We start from the raw sequence: 17500 nt of genomic DNA, 5'->3' as shown, positions 1-17500 counted from the left end.
TCATTTTATTGAATGAACGTTAAGTTGAGCGTTTTTTGGGATTCATAATCGACGGTACTTTATTTCCCATACAAAGTCTTATAACGCGTTTTATTCTCAACGGCTGCCTGTAACGCAACACCGCTTTGCGCTGCGCTCAAAGGTCATCTTCCCACTAGTAATACACCTTATTCTAAAATGACCGCTGGTTTATACGGATACAAATTGGCCCTTGTTGCCTCGTTCAAGATAAAATATTCTTTTGAATTTTAAGCTTAAGAACGAGGCATCAAGGGCTTATTTGAATAAAAACAAAAGAATATTTAAATGGCCATTTTGGAATAAGGTGTATCAATTATTACACACTCTCTAGTGACGCGAACTTGGGCTGCCTATGATTCAAGTGAAATATTCGTGTTCAGCACGAGGTTGTTTTTCTTCGGTTAATTAAGTTTGCTTTGAGAATTTAGTGAAGATGTTTTGTGTCTGGTTACTATACGATGCTATTATGCTTCTTTGAGTATTGATATATTTTTGTTCTTCACTCGATATTCTTCGAGATATTTGTCTCTGAAATTATATGTTGTTGTTATTGTGCAAAGTGTATGGCATTCGCTTTTGCTCAGAAGTAATCTGTTCGTTCTAGCAAGGCGAACAACGGCCATCGTCCTTTGAGCGAAGCCATTTGGCTGTGAGAAATTAAATAAAAGAGATTTTAAACTCCCTCGTCCATGTTTCTTTGTATTTTTGCTTTGCTAAACTTAAAATTTAGCAGACCACAGAGACATACTCTCCCCAGACCTTTTCAGTCACGGCAGCCGTAGTAGCACCAGCCGTAGTGATTTGCTTTACTCCCTATTGTCAACATGAACCTTCACGAGTTATCTAGGTTTTACGTGCTTTTTTTTGCTGAGATACGGAAGATCTTTTTATTGCTTTTCTCTGGCTCACTGTAGAGTCTACCTTTGAAGCCGAGCAATCACTGCATGTTTACAAACTCACCAGTTGTCCCTGCCAGTGTAATTTCTCTCAGGTACTCGACAACATCAATCCTCTTTGAATCCTTTGCTCTCTTTGCCAGGCAACGGATCGTTCTCTTTGTTTCAGGGTTTGGTTGCTCCAAACACTTTTCGTCCAAATGTAGACTCTCCTTCAGCTGAACTACAATTTCTTCTGGACTGCATGAATCCGACATAAGTGATTTAACAACATCGCTAGGAACCTGGGCGAGATGCCCGTCTTCAATGCCTAAAGCAATCGGCAAAGACTTTTGAGTGTTTGAAGGCAAAGGCAATTTCAGCTGATTTGGCAGAAAATAAAAAGCGAACAACCTTGAAAGCGCTATGAGCAGCCAGGAAGCAAGTACTTTCAAGAAGAAATAATAAAATTCTAGTGATGCGAACGGGATTGGTGGCTTAACGAAGAAATGTGTGTAAGTTTACCTCTAAGCAACCTCACTGGAACAATCCGTCGAATCATGAGATCCAAAATACGACATGGTACATCAGCCACAAACTTACCTTTTCCAGAAAGCAACCGTCTTTCATCAATCTCATCAGCAGCTGTCTACAAGTAAAACGAAAAATAACAATAGTTACTTAACAAAACCAAAGCTCTTGGCTAGATTATACATTTAGCCTTGGTGGTTCCTTGCACCAGTGGCTCAGTTAGTTGAGGATTGGACTACCGTACAAATAATTAACGCGGGTTCTAACACCAGTCAGATTAGGATGTTTACTACGACGGAAACATCATATACTCCTTCACATATTCCAGACCCGACAGACCCACATTTTGTCCCCTTGAACGCACTTCATAATTAATCATTGGATTACTCCTAGTAATAAATAAAAAACAGACAGACAGACAGACAGGCAGACTAACAATAACAGAGAAAGTACATTCGGTTTTGTTTTCGCCTGTAATTGAAAGAGAATTGGGCATAAGATCTATATAAGCCAGTCGATGATCATTGGAAAACAGAAAATTTCTCTAAGAAAACAAAGCTAGAAAAAGGCTCCTCCACCAGTATTTCTTCTTGCCTGTGTATACACTTCTCTTCTCGCGTTTTGAACTTCTCCTCGCACCGGTGGCTCAGTTGGTTGAGCACCGGGCTGTCACGCGGGGGGGTCGTAAGTTCAACTCCGGCCGGACCAACACTCAGGGTCTTTAAATAACTGAGGATAAAGTGTTGCCCTTGTAATTACATAGGCAAATGGTTAGACTCTCTAGTCTTCTCGGATAATCCTGTGGGACGTAAAAGAACCCGCACACTTGTCGCAAAGAGTAGGTCATGTAGTTCCTGGTGTTGTGGTCTGTCTTCTGTGGTATATCATGGTTGGGAGGATAAAAAAAGGGCACACTTAAGTTGGAGCCTCGCTCTGTTGTGCGACCGCCACTACAGTTGTGGTGAAAGTGGATAGATAAATTTAAAAAAGTTTTGAAAAATAACGGGCGGCACACTAAAGACATTGTGGAATACCATCGTTAACTGTGGGAACTGGAGACTCTCGTGAAACAAGAGTAGCTGCGGTCGGAAGATTTTGTTGCGGTTTCGCTGCCGGCTGTTTGCGATGCGCGGAATTTAAACTTTCCACCACATTCACGTTCTGAATCATTTTGCAAGCAAAAGCAAAATTGAATTGAAATAAAAATGTGAGGGAAAACGCAAGCGAAGAGACTAGGATTACCCTTTCTTCTTCTCCTCTCTTCCAAGCCGTCTCTCTGTCATAATCCTTTCGCTTTTCCTGATAAAAATGAAAACATATTAATTTCGTTCAACGAAGGAGAACACAGTTCATAATGATAGGTGTCCTGTGGTTTCAAGTGTGACTTTCTTTGAGAATTTTTCGTCGACCGTCTGCGGTTTCTGCGCCATTTTGAATGACGTCATACGTCAGACTATCGCACACCTCGTGGTTTTCGTAGTAGTCTGAGCAAGTCTGAGCATCGTGAAGGGGATGTCTAAAGACTACTGCGTGGTTTTCATAGTAGTGTAGTAAAGTTGAGGAAAGCGTGACAAGCAGTTAACGTGACCTGTCGAACTATAAGTTGATAAGGAGATCAGTTATTCGCATGATATGAATCGAAAGTATTATTGCTTAACCAAACGTGCAAGTATGATGGCTACGTGTTGCTTACACAGCCAACGTATTACATTGTAGGAACTAGTCCTTTCTTATGCTAGGATTTCATGTAGGATTCCAAAGGCATAGTTCCTCAGGATTTACGTATGTATCGATATGTAAGTAAGACTGCTCGCGTTCGAATTAGGATGTTTACTAGGACGGAAACATCATATACTCCCTCGCATATTCCAGAACCCAAATTTTGTTGCCACGAACGCACTTCATGATTAATGATTACTCCTAGTAACAAATAAACAAAAACAGACAAACAAACAAACAAACAAACAATAACAGAGAAAGTACATTCATTTTTTTTTTCGCATGTGATTGAAAGAGCATTTGGCACAGGATCTCTAAGCCAATCACTGAGCATTGGAAAATAGAAAATTGCTCTAAGAAAACAAAGCACCTTTCCCCGTTTCTCTTCTAACAATATACAAGGGATATGTTTCCCAAACAGTGCTCCAAAAATCCCCAGTCCGGTCATCCAGCGCATGTTTATCTTAACAGAGCTCGAAATTAAGCTAGCCGGCGACTATATAAGGAAAATGGTCGCAATTTTTTTTGTCTTGTTTGCACGGCGGCCATATTGGCCATAGACAATAGATTTCGTACCCCGGACCTCGAGTTGAAAGGTTTGGGAACGAGTTCCGGTGGGGAAAAACAAAAGTTGCCAATCCCTCGGGAATCCCTCGGGATTCAACATGGCCGCCGTGTGATATAAGGCCTGTTTCACCCTAGGCTTACGGTATATAACATCTGAACGAACCTGTATCATTTTTAATTACTTTTTCTTATCATTACGAACTTGGGTTTAACAACAACTGTTCAAAGAGATCAAGACTGAATGGAAATCAAACATCCTTCATATTAACAAATTTCTACAATCCCGGTCAAAAAGATCGTGACACCAAAGCATGTTTGAATCCCCCTCCGCCGGGACAATGTTGATGGCGTAAAAACTGTCGGGCTCCTGGAAAAACGCTGTTCTCTTTGCAACATTGAATAGGGGGAAGGGGTAATCTGCTACGCAGCGTGAAGTGTCCTCTTTATTTTTGTCTGAGATTGTAGTTTCTAAAAAAACTGTGGTGCTACGTCGGTGGGAGAGTGAAGCAGGAAAATTTGGTGTTATCAAACGTGTTGATAAATACGCCTTAAAATAAGCGTTAACGGAAGCAAGGCAAGTATTAATGTTCTTGGTCGGGCACCATGTGAAAATTTCAAATAGTCTACGAGTGATTAACAGATGATGAACATTTCTCTCACAGTTATAATCTGCAGCTGATTCTTTATCTTCTTCCTTTAAAAAAAATCCCAAATTCCCGTAAATTAGCATTTGAAGCCATTTGTCCGCATGAATGAAAAGCACATGTTGTTTTAATGCGCCTGCGATGTTAATAAGCTGAAGCCGCTGAAACAATATGGCGCTCGATGAAAGAGAATTCGGCGTTATTTCGTTGCCTGTTTATGGGGCTGATATGTTTCAAAGTACATTCAAAATCGAACATAGAAATGTTATTTTGTGGGCAACAAAGGCAAATGTTCTAGTCACCATTTCCGGACGATAGAGATCATCTTGCAAGAAAGCAGGAAAAACATCCGGAACATGCTCATAATCTCAGAGAATAGATGCTATTTAACATTTATGTCCACTCAAAAACTTTCTCAATTATACTCTCCAGAACAGTTTTGTCCTGCGTACTATTGTTATATAGCTGGAATCACGGTTTTCCGCAACAGAGCTCGCTCTCATTGGTTACTGCGAGGTCACATGACACCTAACAATAAAAACTGTTTCCCGCCAAAAGTGTCTGAGTGGGTGACAGTGCAAAAGGGAAACAATGCACTGTTACTCGCAAATGTTACATTGTCACATTGCGTCTCCAAATGTCTTCGTTGTGCTTTATAACAAATCATTTAAGGACGGTGCTACTAATTCAAAGGATATTTTCCCCGCTTTATGATTATGCAGGAAAGGTAGATCTTCCCTACTGTTATTGATATCCAAAAAGAAAATTGGGGGTAAGCACGCATTTTTTAACGATAATTCATGAACAATATTTTGTATAAAGCTCTAAAATACAAAGCGATGTATGGCTTTCTTTCTAAAATTGAAGCTCAATTATCTCTAAAGAATGCATGGTTATCCCCAATTTTCGTTTTAGATACCAAGCGTACTTACTACGATCTACTTTCTCTGCATAGTTTTAAACCGCGCAAAAATATCTCTGCATTAGTAAGCATCGCCGATAGGAAATCCGAGTATCTGGAGATGCGCAGAGCGTATACGCAATAACAATAGTAGACACCGTCCATAAGGTAATTCCCTTGAAAATGACGTACTCTCCAGATTTTTGTCAAACTTTCGCCAATTGATATCCATGCACAGGACATTGAAAAAATGAAATAAAAAGATGAGGTCACCGTGCTTGTTTTCGCGCTGCATGCCCTTTATCCTAAGTGTCTTTTACCGAAGTACGCGAGAAGCGTTCGAAACTTGATCAACCGGAAAAATTATTCTTATATAGCAAAAGCAACTGAATATTACTGAAAACTTGAGCCTTCTTGTTTGTCCGGGCTAAAATCTTTCAGTAAAGTGATTTCAAATTGCTCGTTAGAGCAAGTAAATTGGACCGTTAGATAATTTCACGCTCAGTGTCCGGCTCCAAATGCAGTTTCACCAGCATTTTACATAAATACTACAACTTCTACTATCCAACGTTTTTTCTCTTTAAAATATGTTTTCCGTGTACCTATTACGAGCACATAACACCATTAAAAAAGGGGAGGGGGGTCACCGTGATCGTTCAGGAGAAAATAGCCATTCCTTGACAGATTTAGCTTGGCGTCCAATGAAAAGCCGCCCTTTTATCAACGTGAGCGAGCTAATGCGCGCACCAATGACGCAATAAATTATGCGTAGTAGGGTTGCGCAATGCAAAACCAGTGAATCACCTTATGTTTCCTGTTGTCATCATTGCTGTCGTCACTTGGCACTCCTAAGACACTGCAATTCAATCAGAAAATGCACATTGCTAAATACCAGTTCACAGGGAGAGAGTTGTAGCTATCTCTTAACCCATTGCCTCCTGGGAGTGACACCTTATAGATTTTACTCTGTCTAATGTCATACATTTTACTCCTTAATGAACGGGGTAGGTGGGTGAAGGTTAGACCATCCACTCAAAAACTATGTCACCTATAATGCATGCATGTCCTGTCATTTCAAAAAGTTAAGAGAACAAACTTTTGTTTAAAGCTACGATAACAATGAAATTGTTATTGGCCCCCTAGGCAGAAATATGAAATTTTCGTTTGTCTCACCATTGTAAAGTCCTCTGCCATTAATAAAGGATGACTGAGCTGTGCTCAAAAAGCAGACTACTTAACAATTCACCAGCAACACAATTGTCACGGTCTTCACTCTGAAGATGACTTCCGTACGGATCCAATGGTCAGTCACAAGCAACAGTCCCCAGGACTTTACTCACATGTGCAATCTGATTTTGCCGAGGTAACAGTATGTTACGCCTGAGTTCAAACCATTTATCATAAAATTATCTTAAACACAACGACGCATTATACAAAGGTCGCCTCAGGCTTTGATTTTGCTCAAAACTGAGTTCAACAAACAGAGGCAAATATACTGGTGACAAAAGTGACTTGGGATTTTAAAAATAAGAATGACAGATAACGTGTCATTAAATATTACGGACACATCGTCGTTAGGGACATTTTATTGCAAAAAATATCACAGCTCCGTATTCGTCCACGCTTGATTGATAAATTATCCGCCTATGCCTTAGGTACCATACCTTTTATAGTGCATCTTCGTCTTTAAGTTGTATCAGAAACCATAGTTAATCGAGGGATGCAGAAACCTGACTGATTGCAGAATCCTATGGCCAGGTGTATTAAATTCAGTGCTGACTGAGAGAATTTATTTTTGAAAAAACAGCAGCTGGATACCGGCACAAGCACTTTACAAACCTGTCAGAATCATTGTCTTTGTTTTGCAGCATGACGTCTTTGTGGGTTGTGTCAGCATCTACATGTAAACACAATCATGATAAATTTCTTGTCATTTCATTAGTCATAATTGCTGAAATTATATAATAATACACATGCAAAAATTTCAGGGTGTTGATTGCCTGAGAGCACGTCAATTAATACCAAACAGAGTGCAGAAAAGTGAAATTAGTGCAGAAAGTTGAAATAGTGCAAAAAGGTGAAATTTTTGCATTGATAGCCAATCAAGTGCGAGCTTCATGGCGAATCTTGTTTTCGGTGATTGCATGATACGTGTGGGTTGCTTCTGCTTAACGATCTCGAATTATTTTCATATATATTATTAATATGTAATCCCATGATTTTTATCGTGCAATTCGGAACAAATGAGCACTTGTAAATTTTTTCAAAGACTACAAATTGCACTCGACCGTGTGCGTCTTTGAAAAAAATTACTCGTGCTCATTTATTCTTAATCGCACTCGATATCGTGCAATTACCTGTACGTAATGCACAAGTGTTTAGCGAAACATTGGGGTTAATGCAAATAAAACCAAATGTTGGTTTTCGATGAAAGAGGAAATCTGAAGCACCTAGAGACAGAACCTCTTAGAGTAGAGAACCAACAAATTTGACCCACATCCATATGACAATGGGTCAGGTAGTCGAACAAGGGAAGCATTGGCTTGAAAGTTGAGTGCTTTTCTCGCTCCCCAGAATAAGACCAATACTTTGCAATTATTATTATTATTATTATTATTATTATTATTATTATTATTATTATTATTATTATTATACCGTCGTAAGTTTGCCCCTGTCTAGAATCCTTTTTCTCGCTCCTCGTAAAACGTTTAATCCATTCAAACAGAGTGGATGTTCTGCTTCTCAAAACTGCAAAGGGTCTGTCTTGTGCAGCGTAATGAACCACATTTCTGACTGACCAGCAGCTAGCGCACCAAATACTGAAAGACAAGAACAGTGAGATCAACAACAGTCATTGAAAAGAAATGATCTCTAGGGAAAATGTGAGTAGTATTCATATGAGAAACCTTCAGATTGGAGTACGTGGACGACTACGCGAGTGCGAGTTCTCAGTTCTGATCACGTGCATTTCAAAACTTTTCGTTCTTTAAACGTAATGCGCGTGCCCATTCAGCTAGTACAGAAAACTTGACGTACTCAGTCGTTGTCGTACTCCAACCTGAAGTTTGCTTTTATAACAGGAATGGATGATTACCGAATTTTAGAATATATATAATATACCTATCTACGTTATGGATAAAAGGCAAGGAGGGTGAACAGAGAGCATCAGCACATGCTAAGCTTCTAAGTTTTGTCTGGACTAGCAGATGACCAATATTACAGTCCAGTAGCTAGTGAGTCAGCCAAGTGGATGTTGAATACTGTAATCAATCATTATTATCACCTCCGTAATTTATTACTCTTAAAGTGCCAACATAGTTGAGACTTGAGAGCATATATTGATTGATACATGAAGACATGAAATTCTGATTTAGTGCATGTGTGGTAAAGTAGAATTGAGAAATCAAATTTCCTTACATCGGGGAAGCAACCATTGAATAATAATCTCCTCGATAAAACACTTAATCAGACTTACCGGTAAAGTAAAAAGCCCAATATCAACACCAAACAAAGGAAAATGCAACGGAGGATTGAGTAGAGAATGTCCCAACTTTTGGATAAGAAAGTAACACCTACAAAAAAATACATGCACAGGTTTTGTTATAATACAGGTAATTACATTTTGACAGGACTGCCGGAGGCAGGTTAAAATGTTGATGCAGTCTGATAGAAACAGGGATAACTATTCACAGAAGAGGGGCGGTTGATCGGCCGACATCTGGGTAGCAGCGAATAAACATCACCGCAGTAGGGACCTGCTGGTTACAGGGGAGGCTCCCGAACTTCCCAGATACCGATTAGGTGAAATTGAGCTGGAAATACAAGCACCTTTCATGAGATGAATCCTGGTTTCTGTAGGAGTGGGTGGGGAATTTCCATTTTCCTGCAAGTGTCCACACTTTGAACACACATTCTCACTGCTAGTAGAAGGAATCCATACGAAATTACCTTTGCCTCTGAGATCCTCAGACTCGTTTATTTCGTCTAAAGGCCTCTCAACCTTTGGCATGGTTTGGTGAAAGCCTTTGCAAGAATAAGGAGAATTGATAATAATTGGTTCTTCTTGATTAACTTTATCCTCCACTTCACCATTTGGACCCTGTGCATAACGTATGCCATTTATTTGTGGAATTTCTATTTCGGTTAAGCTGTCTATTGGACCACACAGACTTTTCTTCCTCTTTGAATTTCTTCTCATAAACGATGCCCGAGGCTGGTCAATTGAAGAATGATTGTACGAGTCACTAAAAGAACTTCTAGAGGCCGCAGTAGAGCAATCATCTTTGTTCCGATTTTCTTGAATCATTGGTTTTTTTTTCTTTCTATTATTGGGAGGAGTGTTCTCTTTCTCACAATTTTGGATTGGCTTTTCCTCTCTAACGCTGGTATATCTTAATTCCTGTTGTCCTCTCGTTAAATTGTCTGTATGGGAGGATTCCAGTTCTTCTGTAACTTTGCCATAATCCAGCAAAGGAGCTTGCTCAACAAAATTTTCTGCTCTGTCTCTGCAACAAAGAAATACTTTTAATGCATAATGAAACTAAGATGATAGCTCAGATTGGAGAACAGTAGTACTTTTTAATTCTAAGCACGCACACTTTGAACAGTTGACGTTGAAACCCAATGGCACACTTTGCTTATGACTTTTTCAAACAGCATTATTATTGTACTGTATCTTTCTTAATTTGAAACAGAACATAACATTTGCTATTATTATTATTATTATTATTTGGTTAGTATTACGTTATTGTTGGTGGTGTAGAATTTTTTTATTGCAATTGTCAGTTCAAGAGTGCTACTTTTTAACTATGAGAGATGACTTTGTTTCTTCCATGCAGACAATCAATTGCACTGACAAACGTATCAACCACAATAGCTGAACATAATAATTGGTTCCTAGTAATAACTATTCTGAATGATGCAATTGGTAAAGTGGAATTTTGTAATGACTGTTCTCAGGATCATGTAGCAGCCCTCATAACGTCTCATACTATTAGTCCAATGTCATTCCAGGGATAAGAATCAATTAAAAAAATAGCTAGCCAGGATCTACTTCCAAGGTTGCCAGAGCTGCTTCATGATCACTACCCTGCGGTACTGGTTTACATCAACTACATCTGTTACCTCGGAAAGGGAGACGATGTTGAATGTGGACTAAGAGTCGAGTTATTGGTTGTACAGTCTGGTAGAGCTGTTGTCTTTTGTAATCTGTCCCGAGTTGCAACATTAAATGTTGTGTTTTTCTGACCAGCCCGAGGAAATTTCTTTTCTGCATCTAGAAAACAAATTTTATGTTATTACTGAATCAATTTATTGACACATAAGGCGCCTCTGCCATGGCCACCCTCTTTTGCCACTTTTGTGAGTTTTCAGGGCTAACTATGACAGCTTCCCTTTATTCACAAGGAAACTACGATTTAACAAACCTCTACACAACAATGTTCTTGATATAACTAATGATAATCTCAAACAATTTACAGTACCTGACACAATATATGCAAGAGCACCTTGATGTCACTAAACCGGAAGTTTGAGGATAGTTCTAGCATGTACTTCTTGGTATAAACGCCGAGGACTATGGCTGTGTGACAGCATTGAATACGGTCAGCATAAGATGCAGACTGCAGATTCTGCAGATTGGTTCTAAAATGCAGACAGCTGAAGCCTAGGCCTATTTTGTACCTAGTCTGCATTTTCGGCCCAATCTGCAGTCTGCAGTCTGCATTTTATACTGACCGGGAATGAATACTTTGCCCTTTGCTGGAGGCTAAATCATATTAAGTAAGTGCGATCTGTTTGATTTAAGAAAGCTGGTAAGTTGTGGTCAAAATAACTACACTATACGGAACGTTTCTGAGGAAATGATGTATAACGTAAATAGCCACCTTAGCAAACATGTAGTTACTAGTAAAATACTAAACCCAGAAAGATTGAAGAAAATGAAATCGATAAAAATTAATTGGCACCGAGGCTGACATGCTGATCATTTCCGAGTTCACTTCAACTTCTCTTTCAAAGCAAGGTAAAGCGCGAATTGATAGAGTTATCAGTTCTACATTATAATTTTCATGTGAATAAAGTACGGTAATAATTGAGAGCGGTATTGCCAGGTACCGTGTGACGAAGCGTGTCGCCTTATTTTGGAGTATCCATTCCAGTAATAACCGTATTTTAAGCTACCTGAAGCAACACAGAATGGGAAAAAAAGTGGAAACAAGGATGTGAGGTCGCTAAAGACGACTCCGGACCTCTCACACAGAAATCTGAGCACTGTGACCAACTGTACAATCCTTGCTTCTCGTCCTGTTCTCTTCTTCTGATCTTCTTCTTCTTCTTCTTCTTCTTCTTCTTCCTCCTCACCCTCCTCCTGTTCTGTTCTTTCTTCGCTTTTAATGATGTACCTTTCAAGTGAAGTTTTTTTCATCGCAGAAAGTCTTCTCATAATTATCGTTGCAAAGAAAATCACTTTTCAAGCCTGGGCCTTGGGACAATCTGAAGTAGACCTACAAGGTGACGACCCCTCGACCAATCGCAGCTTTAGTCAACAAATATCCGTTCCTTCGATACATTTTGAAGAAGAAGCGGCATTTCTAGATCTCAGGCACATGGGATCGTCGTTCAACACAACATACTCGCCTTAGTCGTTTTGGTAAAGTATACCAAATTCCACTGATATGTCGTGTCTTTGGAAACGATACATGTTCTGATTCTTGTTAGCGTTAAAGGCAAATACGATATGTTTTCTTCGATAAATTGTGATTCAGTTAAATGGTACCTTCCGTTCAAAGGTGTCAAGTTCTGCTTGAGTGATAAACCATGGTAACATCAAAGTTGAAAGGGCTAATCAAGAAGCGTCAAAGAGCTCTTACCGCCAGCAGAATGGAATCCGACATGTACAAACACTGTCGTGCCAAAGTAAAATATGAATGCAGGGTATGCAAGCAAGCTGAACTTTTACCAAGACAAGGTCGCAGCCCTGAAAGACTCTCTTTCGCTCGTGGAAAGAAATCAAAGGAATCACAGGACAAAAAGACTCTTACGTGTGGTTTTATCAGATGATTAATGACATCATAGCTGCCCCGGCTGCACTTGGTAGCTGATTGACAGCACAGTTTAGTCCTTTGGTTTGCAGCTCAGGAGCTACTCTTGAGATCCCAAGGGAATTCCTAGTTGATGTTCGCAAGACCTATGTAGCTTGCGTCAAATTAAGCTAAACAACAAAATCCCCTGGACCAGATGTTGTTCCTAACAGAATTTGGAAAAAGTTTGCGTGGGAATTAGCACCAGTGTTGTCTGACATTTACAATGCGTCTTTGAAGCAAGGTGTGGTACCTCCCCAACTAAAGAAGTCCTCAGTTAGACCCTTACTGAAATGCTTACCCCCGAAATAATTGAGAACGACTCAAGACCTCTAACTCTCACATCTCATATTGCTAAGTTAACGGACGGTTTTACATTAGACTCTTTGCATAACCAAACTGAAGGCAATTTGCTTGGCCAGGTAAATCGTGCAGCCATGCCCTAGTTTACTAACTCCATATTATCTTCGCGTCACTTGACGGGAAGGAATTGTTTCGTGCGAGTTCTTTTTACTGATTTCATGAGGGCCTCGAACTCGTGGACCACGATGTCTTGATGAACGAGTTACGTTGTTCGGGTGTCCACGAGGGAGGTCCTTGTTCGAAAAGGTGTGGTCGTCTTGTCCAATATGTCCGAGATCGATCTAGAGGGTTTCTTTTGCAATACTCTTTCGCAAACGGTCACACCTAGGGTTGGTATTCCTCAGGAGACAAATTTGCGCCCATTCTCTTTGCAGTTCTTGTTAACAATTAAACTAGAAACTGGAACTCTAGGGCAAAATATGTAGACGACCTTACAGTTGTGGAGGTCATTCCGAGGTTTTCGATCAGCATGTCGCCCTTTATTCCCAATGAGGTCGGCGATTTTGCATCTGAACATGACACGCGGCTTAATGGCACTAAATGTAAGGATATGCTTATTGATGTCCTCAAGTCCAAGCACTTTTCTACATCGCCAATATTCATCAATGGCGCACCCATAGAGCGTATATCCACTCATAAACTACTGGGGGTTTAAATTACGTCTAATTTGTCATAGAACCATCACTACGATCGTATCGTTAAGCGTGCTCGCTAGCGACTATATGCTCTTCGAGTACTGATGAAATCAGGCCTGGCCAGTGAAGAGGTAGTGCAATTTTATTACAGTCTAGTTAGATCAGTGTTAGAATACGCGTCCCCAGTTTGGGCTGGGCAGCCTGTATACTTAAATGACCTGGTCGAATCGGGTCAAAAGATGGAATATTATCACTCCACATTATTTTCCCTGTCTTGCCATATGAAGAAGCGCTTGTTTGCTCAGGACTGCATACTTTGTTTGAGCGCAGCGCTTTGCAGACTTTTCATGCAAAATATAATGGCAACGTCATCTCCCCGCATGGCAAGTGTGCGTCCTGAGCAAGCTGGCGTTAGCATTGGATGTGAGCTTCACTCGAGCACTGCAGGGCATTGCACTACACCGAACAGTCTGGTGTGCATTGATAGATTTGTGACATTTATATTTAAGTACTCGTGATTGCAGTGATTTTGAACTATTATGTATTCATTAGAACTATATATATTGCTACTGCTATTATAGTATTAGTATGTAAATTTTCGGGTTCTGTTGATAATGAACTTTGCCTTCTTAGCATGATCTGCTTCTTTACCATCAGCGAATATAGTAGGATTGGGGTAGTTCAATCGCAACTGTAAACCAAGCTCATCTGCGTACTTCTTAGCATCTTTGATAATCTCCTTTATCCAAAACACATACTAGATTGTGCTTGCATTTTGTTTAGACTAATAAACCAGCACAAAATTAGTTAAGACATTCAGTTCAATTGAAATGTGAAGAATAAAAGGCATTAGTGAACAGGTGTGACACATAAAACAACACTGTTTTTTTTATTACTACAAATTCTCACCTTTGTGAAAATGAAACGCCCTCTTCTGACGCCGGGGTCTTCGTTTCTTTGGCACGGTGGGATTTAGAAATGTTACCTGATTGACACATTTAAAAGGAAACACAAACACAGTACAGGTGAGAAGCATTCTTGACGAAAACCTAAGCGGCAAATTAGCTCCATACAACAGCATCAGTTGTTTTTTTTCTTGAACAAAGAACTCTGTCACTAAGTGAACACTGAAACAACAGATAGGAGTCACATCAAAAACACACTCAAGTCTCAACTAAATGAAGAAAAATAACTTCTTTTAATGGAATTATAGACCGAATTGGCTGACTCAGTGGTTGCGGTAGCACTTGAGTGTAACTCTAGTGTTGACACTACTCTAGTGTCAACTCTCTGGTGCTTTAAATCCCTTGGGGAACACTGAACAATGGATCTTGATTTAACACTAGTGTTAACTCCCCGAATGCGACTGCAACCAATAGCTGTGGTTACACTAGCCCGGCTTGATTCTAGAATGCCCCCTCACTTACATTCAACTTAAGAAACCTGCCACCGCGGTCACGCAGTGCCAGATAGAATTTGACTGCCATCGCAGTCCTACAGTTGCAATGTCTCATGGCCTTTTGTACAAAATCGCCTTGCGTCACGCTCTGACACGCTCGTTTCAGTGATTACCCGCTTTGCATACGGTTTTCGCCCAAATAAAAATGACAAATTACGTGTATTTATATACCTCGTTCTTTAAACGTGGCGTCAGAGGGTAGGGTTATCACTGAAAGTGAGCCTAAACTTTGACAGCTTTGAAATAAACGTGATACAGCCAAAGAGGGTCGAAAGTTGTATTCAAAAATAAGCGGGCGGAATGCCAAGCGTATGGAGCTTTACGTGATTGGCTAACGTATTTCACGAGATAAAAATGGGGGGAAAGAGCGTGGACGCGTCTTATCTCGGAAACAGGCCGATCATTTTTTACTTGTTCTCATGGCGTAATTATTCTGCCAAATATATTACCATGACAATGTGAAATTAAAGGTATACATATAACATTGACAGTTATATTTCAAATACAAGCACTTCTTTAAAAATTCCATTGCCATTAACTGTAGGAAATATCATTAAAACCATTTGTTTTGTAACAAATACACACCCTTCATCCAATGACCATACCACACTATTTCATATAATTACCATACCAAGCGGGATGGTTACACGAAATTCGCATTACGTCAACGTAGCACTATACATACGTTCGCATTGCGGACCTATTTTTAATTATAAAGCAGAGTGCATTTTAGCCCGTGAGCAAGAATTAATAAAGATCAAGACACGTAAATTTATATTTCAACAACATGCAAAGTTTCAAAATGAGAAACGAACCAGTGAAGCAAAACAACAAATTATAATTAAGTGTACATCATTACAACCAAAAAAAAATAGAATATACATCGAGTATTAAGGACGTTGCGCGCCGGCATTACAGCATTACAAGGAACTACTACAGAAGATGTAAAGATGTAAAAGATCCACAAATGGGAAAAAAAAATTATGCTCGGATGATTACCAAGGAAAATCATCAAAAGAATCATACAAATATCAGAAGGCAAGGAAGGTCAATCATCTGAGAATTTTCATCTAGAAGAAATAAAATTAATTTTTTCTCCTCCAACCACATACTGAATGAAAAAGGGGAAACTGAATAGGATCTCTTGAGCACAGCCACAGACAATGAGGTTTCAGGGTAAATAAATTATTAAAAAGCAAATGAGAATGTAACTGCATTGAAAGAATAGGTGTAATGCATGACATACATTACTCTCATGAATTGGAATCCTATCCAGTGGTTTAGGGCGCTTGCCTTGAGATCCGGAGATCCCGGGTTCAAGCCCGCTCTAACCACTCGTTGAATTTGATCCTGGTAGTCCCTGGTTCAACTTCCCAGTTGCACTAGTAAATAACCAAAGGCTTTGCCTCCGGCCAGTTGGGATTCTTAACAGTTGTTGTTGTTGTTGTGTTCTGTCGTTTCGTTGTGTTTCATTGGCTCTGAAAAGCCCCTATGGAGAGCGGTCAATTAAGTATGTATGTGCGTACATGAAAAATCAATCAAAAAGAACTTGAAAAAAAGATGTAAATTCAATTTCACAAAATACTGCTTGATTATGCTATACACTACAAGATTGCACTGAAGATTTTAATCGGACTCACGATCAATTACAAAAGTTTACTAACTTAATGCAAAGTACTACCCATAGAAAATGTAGTTGCTTTATTATTATAGTCTGACGATTTTGCAATTAGTTTAGCTGGAAATGAAAAGGTAATTGAACTTCATGAAACCTTGAATAGAAAAATGACACAACAAGCTAATCAAAAAATTACATGACCGTAGACGATCCACAACACAGTTAGTTCTTCCTTTCTAACTCAAACAAAATATTGTTTTTTAAACTTTATTAGTCAGGGAAATTATAGTAAAACAAGTTTTAAAAAAAATAATGATAATAAATAATAATAATAATAATAATAATAATAATAATAATAATAACAATATAAACATTTTACAAGTTTTGCAAAAGGCAGAAGCGACATACTATATACATGATCATGAGAAACTTAACACATGATCTACTAATCTTGATTGATAATCTCGGATATTCAAACGAGTAAGAAGCGATATACTATATCTATAAAGGGCAAAAGCGACAAGCTATATACATGATACATGATATATACATGACACACGAAGCGACATACTTAGTCTATATAAATGATACATGATATACTATATACATGATCATGAGAAACTTAACAATAGACAACCATATACTAATCTAGAATGATAATCTTGGTTATTTAAACGGGTAAAATATATTGACCCAAGCTAAAGTCAAGGGGTATATGTACATGCAGCTGTTATAGATACAAGGTAACCACTGCGTCTCCAGGAAAAACGTAAAAAAACTCTCAATTACAGAGGGTGTTTCTTTTAAGACAAGAACAATGTGGTTGTACACTCCATATTATAGTCATGAATAGTTATCTCAAACCATTTAGGCAGAGCTACATAAGATTAATTTGTACATTGCTAGTTACAAAAAAATTAATAAAGAAAACAAACCTCAGCAAAAAGGCAGCCTTGGGGTTCAAGAGGGACTTGAATTTGACGCCGCTGATTATCGAGAAGTTCTTCCAGTCTTAGAAATGCAACTCCACAAAGTGATCGATGGTCCCGCCAATAAACTTCTACCTCTAGTTCTCGCGACTAGAAGTT

The 17500-nt window shown here is 39.2% G+C and overlaps 2 protein-coding genes across 3 annotated transcripts in view; both read right to left on the bottom strand.

Annotated features, from left to right (window-relative positions):
- LOC138024611 (uncharacterized) overlaps positions 1 to 2597 on the bottom strand; it is a 9033-nt gene extending 6436 nt beyond the window's left edge. Inside the window, exons 1-3 of the mRNA XM_068871832.1 lie at positions 2586 to 2597; positions 1500 to 1545; positions 982 to 1227 (exon numbers count right to left, since the gene is read on the bottom strand). Coding sequence (XP_068727933.1) covers positions 982 to 1227; positions 1500 to 1545; positions 2586 to 2597 — 304 coding nt within the window. The remainder of the gene's footprint in view (positions 1 to 981; positions 1228 to 1499; positions 1546 to 2585) is intronic.
- Positions 1 to 17500, bottom strand: part of LOC138024559 (uncharacterized) — a 169732-nt gene that overhangs the window by 139714 nt on the left and 12518 nt on the right. Inside the window, exons 4-12 of one of the 2 annotated variants that reach the window (XM_068871781.1) lie at positions 17348 to 17491; positions 14245 to 14320; positions 10383 to 10533; positions 9087 to 9763; positions 8734 to 8830; positions 7914 to 8077; positions 7098 to 7155; positions 6063 to 6114; positions 2670 to 2726 (exon numbers count right to left, since the gene is read on the bottom strand). In XM_068871781.1, the coding sequence (XP_068727882.1) occupies positions 2670 to 2726; positions 6063 to 6114; positions 7098 to 7155; positions 7914 to 8077; positions 8734 to 8830; positions 9087 to 9763; positions 10383 to 10533; positions 14245 to 14320; positions 17348 to 17491 (1476 nt within the window). Of the gene's footprint in view, positions 1 to 2669; positions 2727 to 3781; positions 4408 to 6062; positions 6115 to 7097; positions 7156 to 7913; positions 8078 to 8733; positions 8831 to 9086; positions 9764 to 10382; positions 10534 to 14244; positions 14321 to 17347; positions 17492 to 17500 lie in introns of those variants that run through there. The other variant, XM_068871782.1, reaches the window with a different exon arrangement.

This window comes from Montipora capricornis, chromosome 11, assembly GCF_036669925.1.
Source record: "Montipora capricornis isolate CH-2021 chromosome 11, ASM3666992v2, whole genome shotgun sequence".
Taxonomy (NCBI): Eukaryota; Metazoa; Cnidaria; class Anthozoa; order Scleractinia; family Acroporidae; genus Montipora; species Montipora capricornis.
This window is presented reverse-complemented; position numbering and strand designations above follow the sequence as displayed.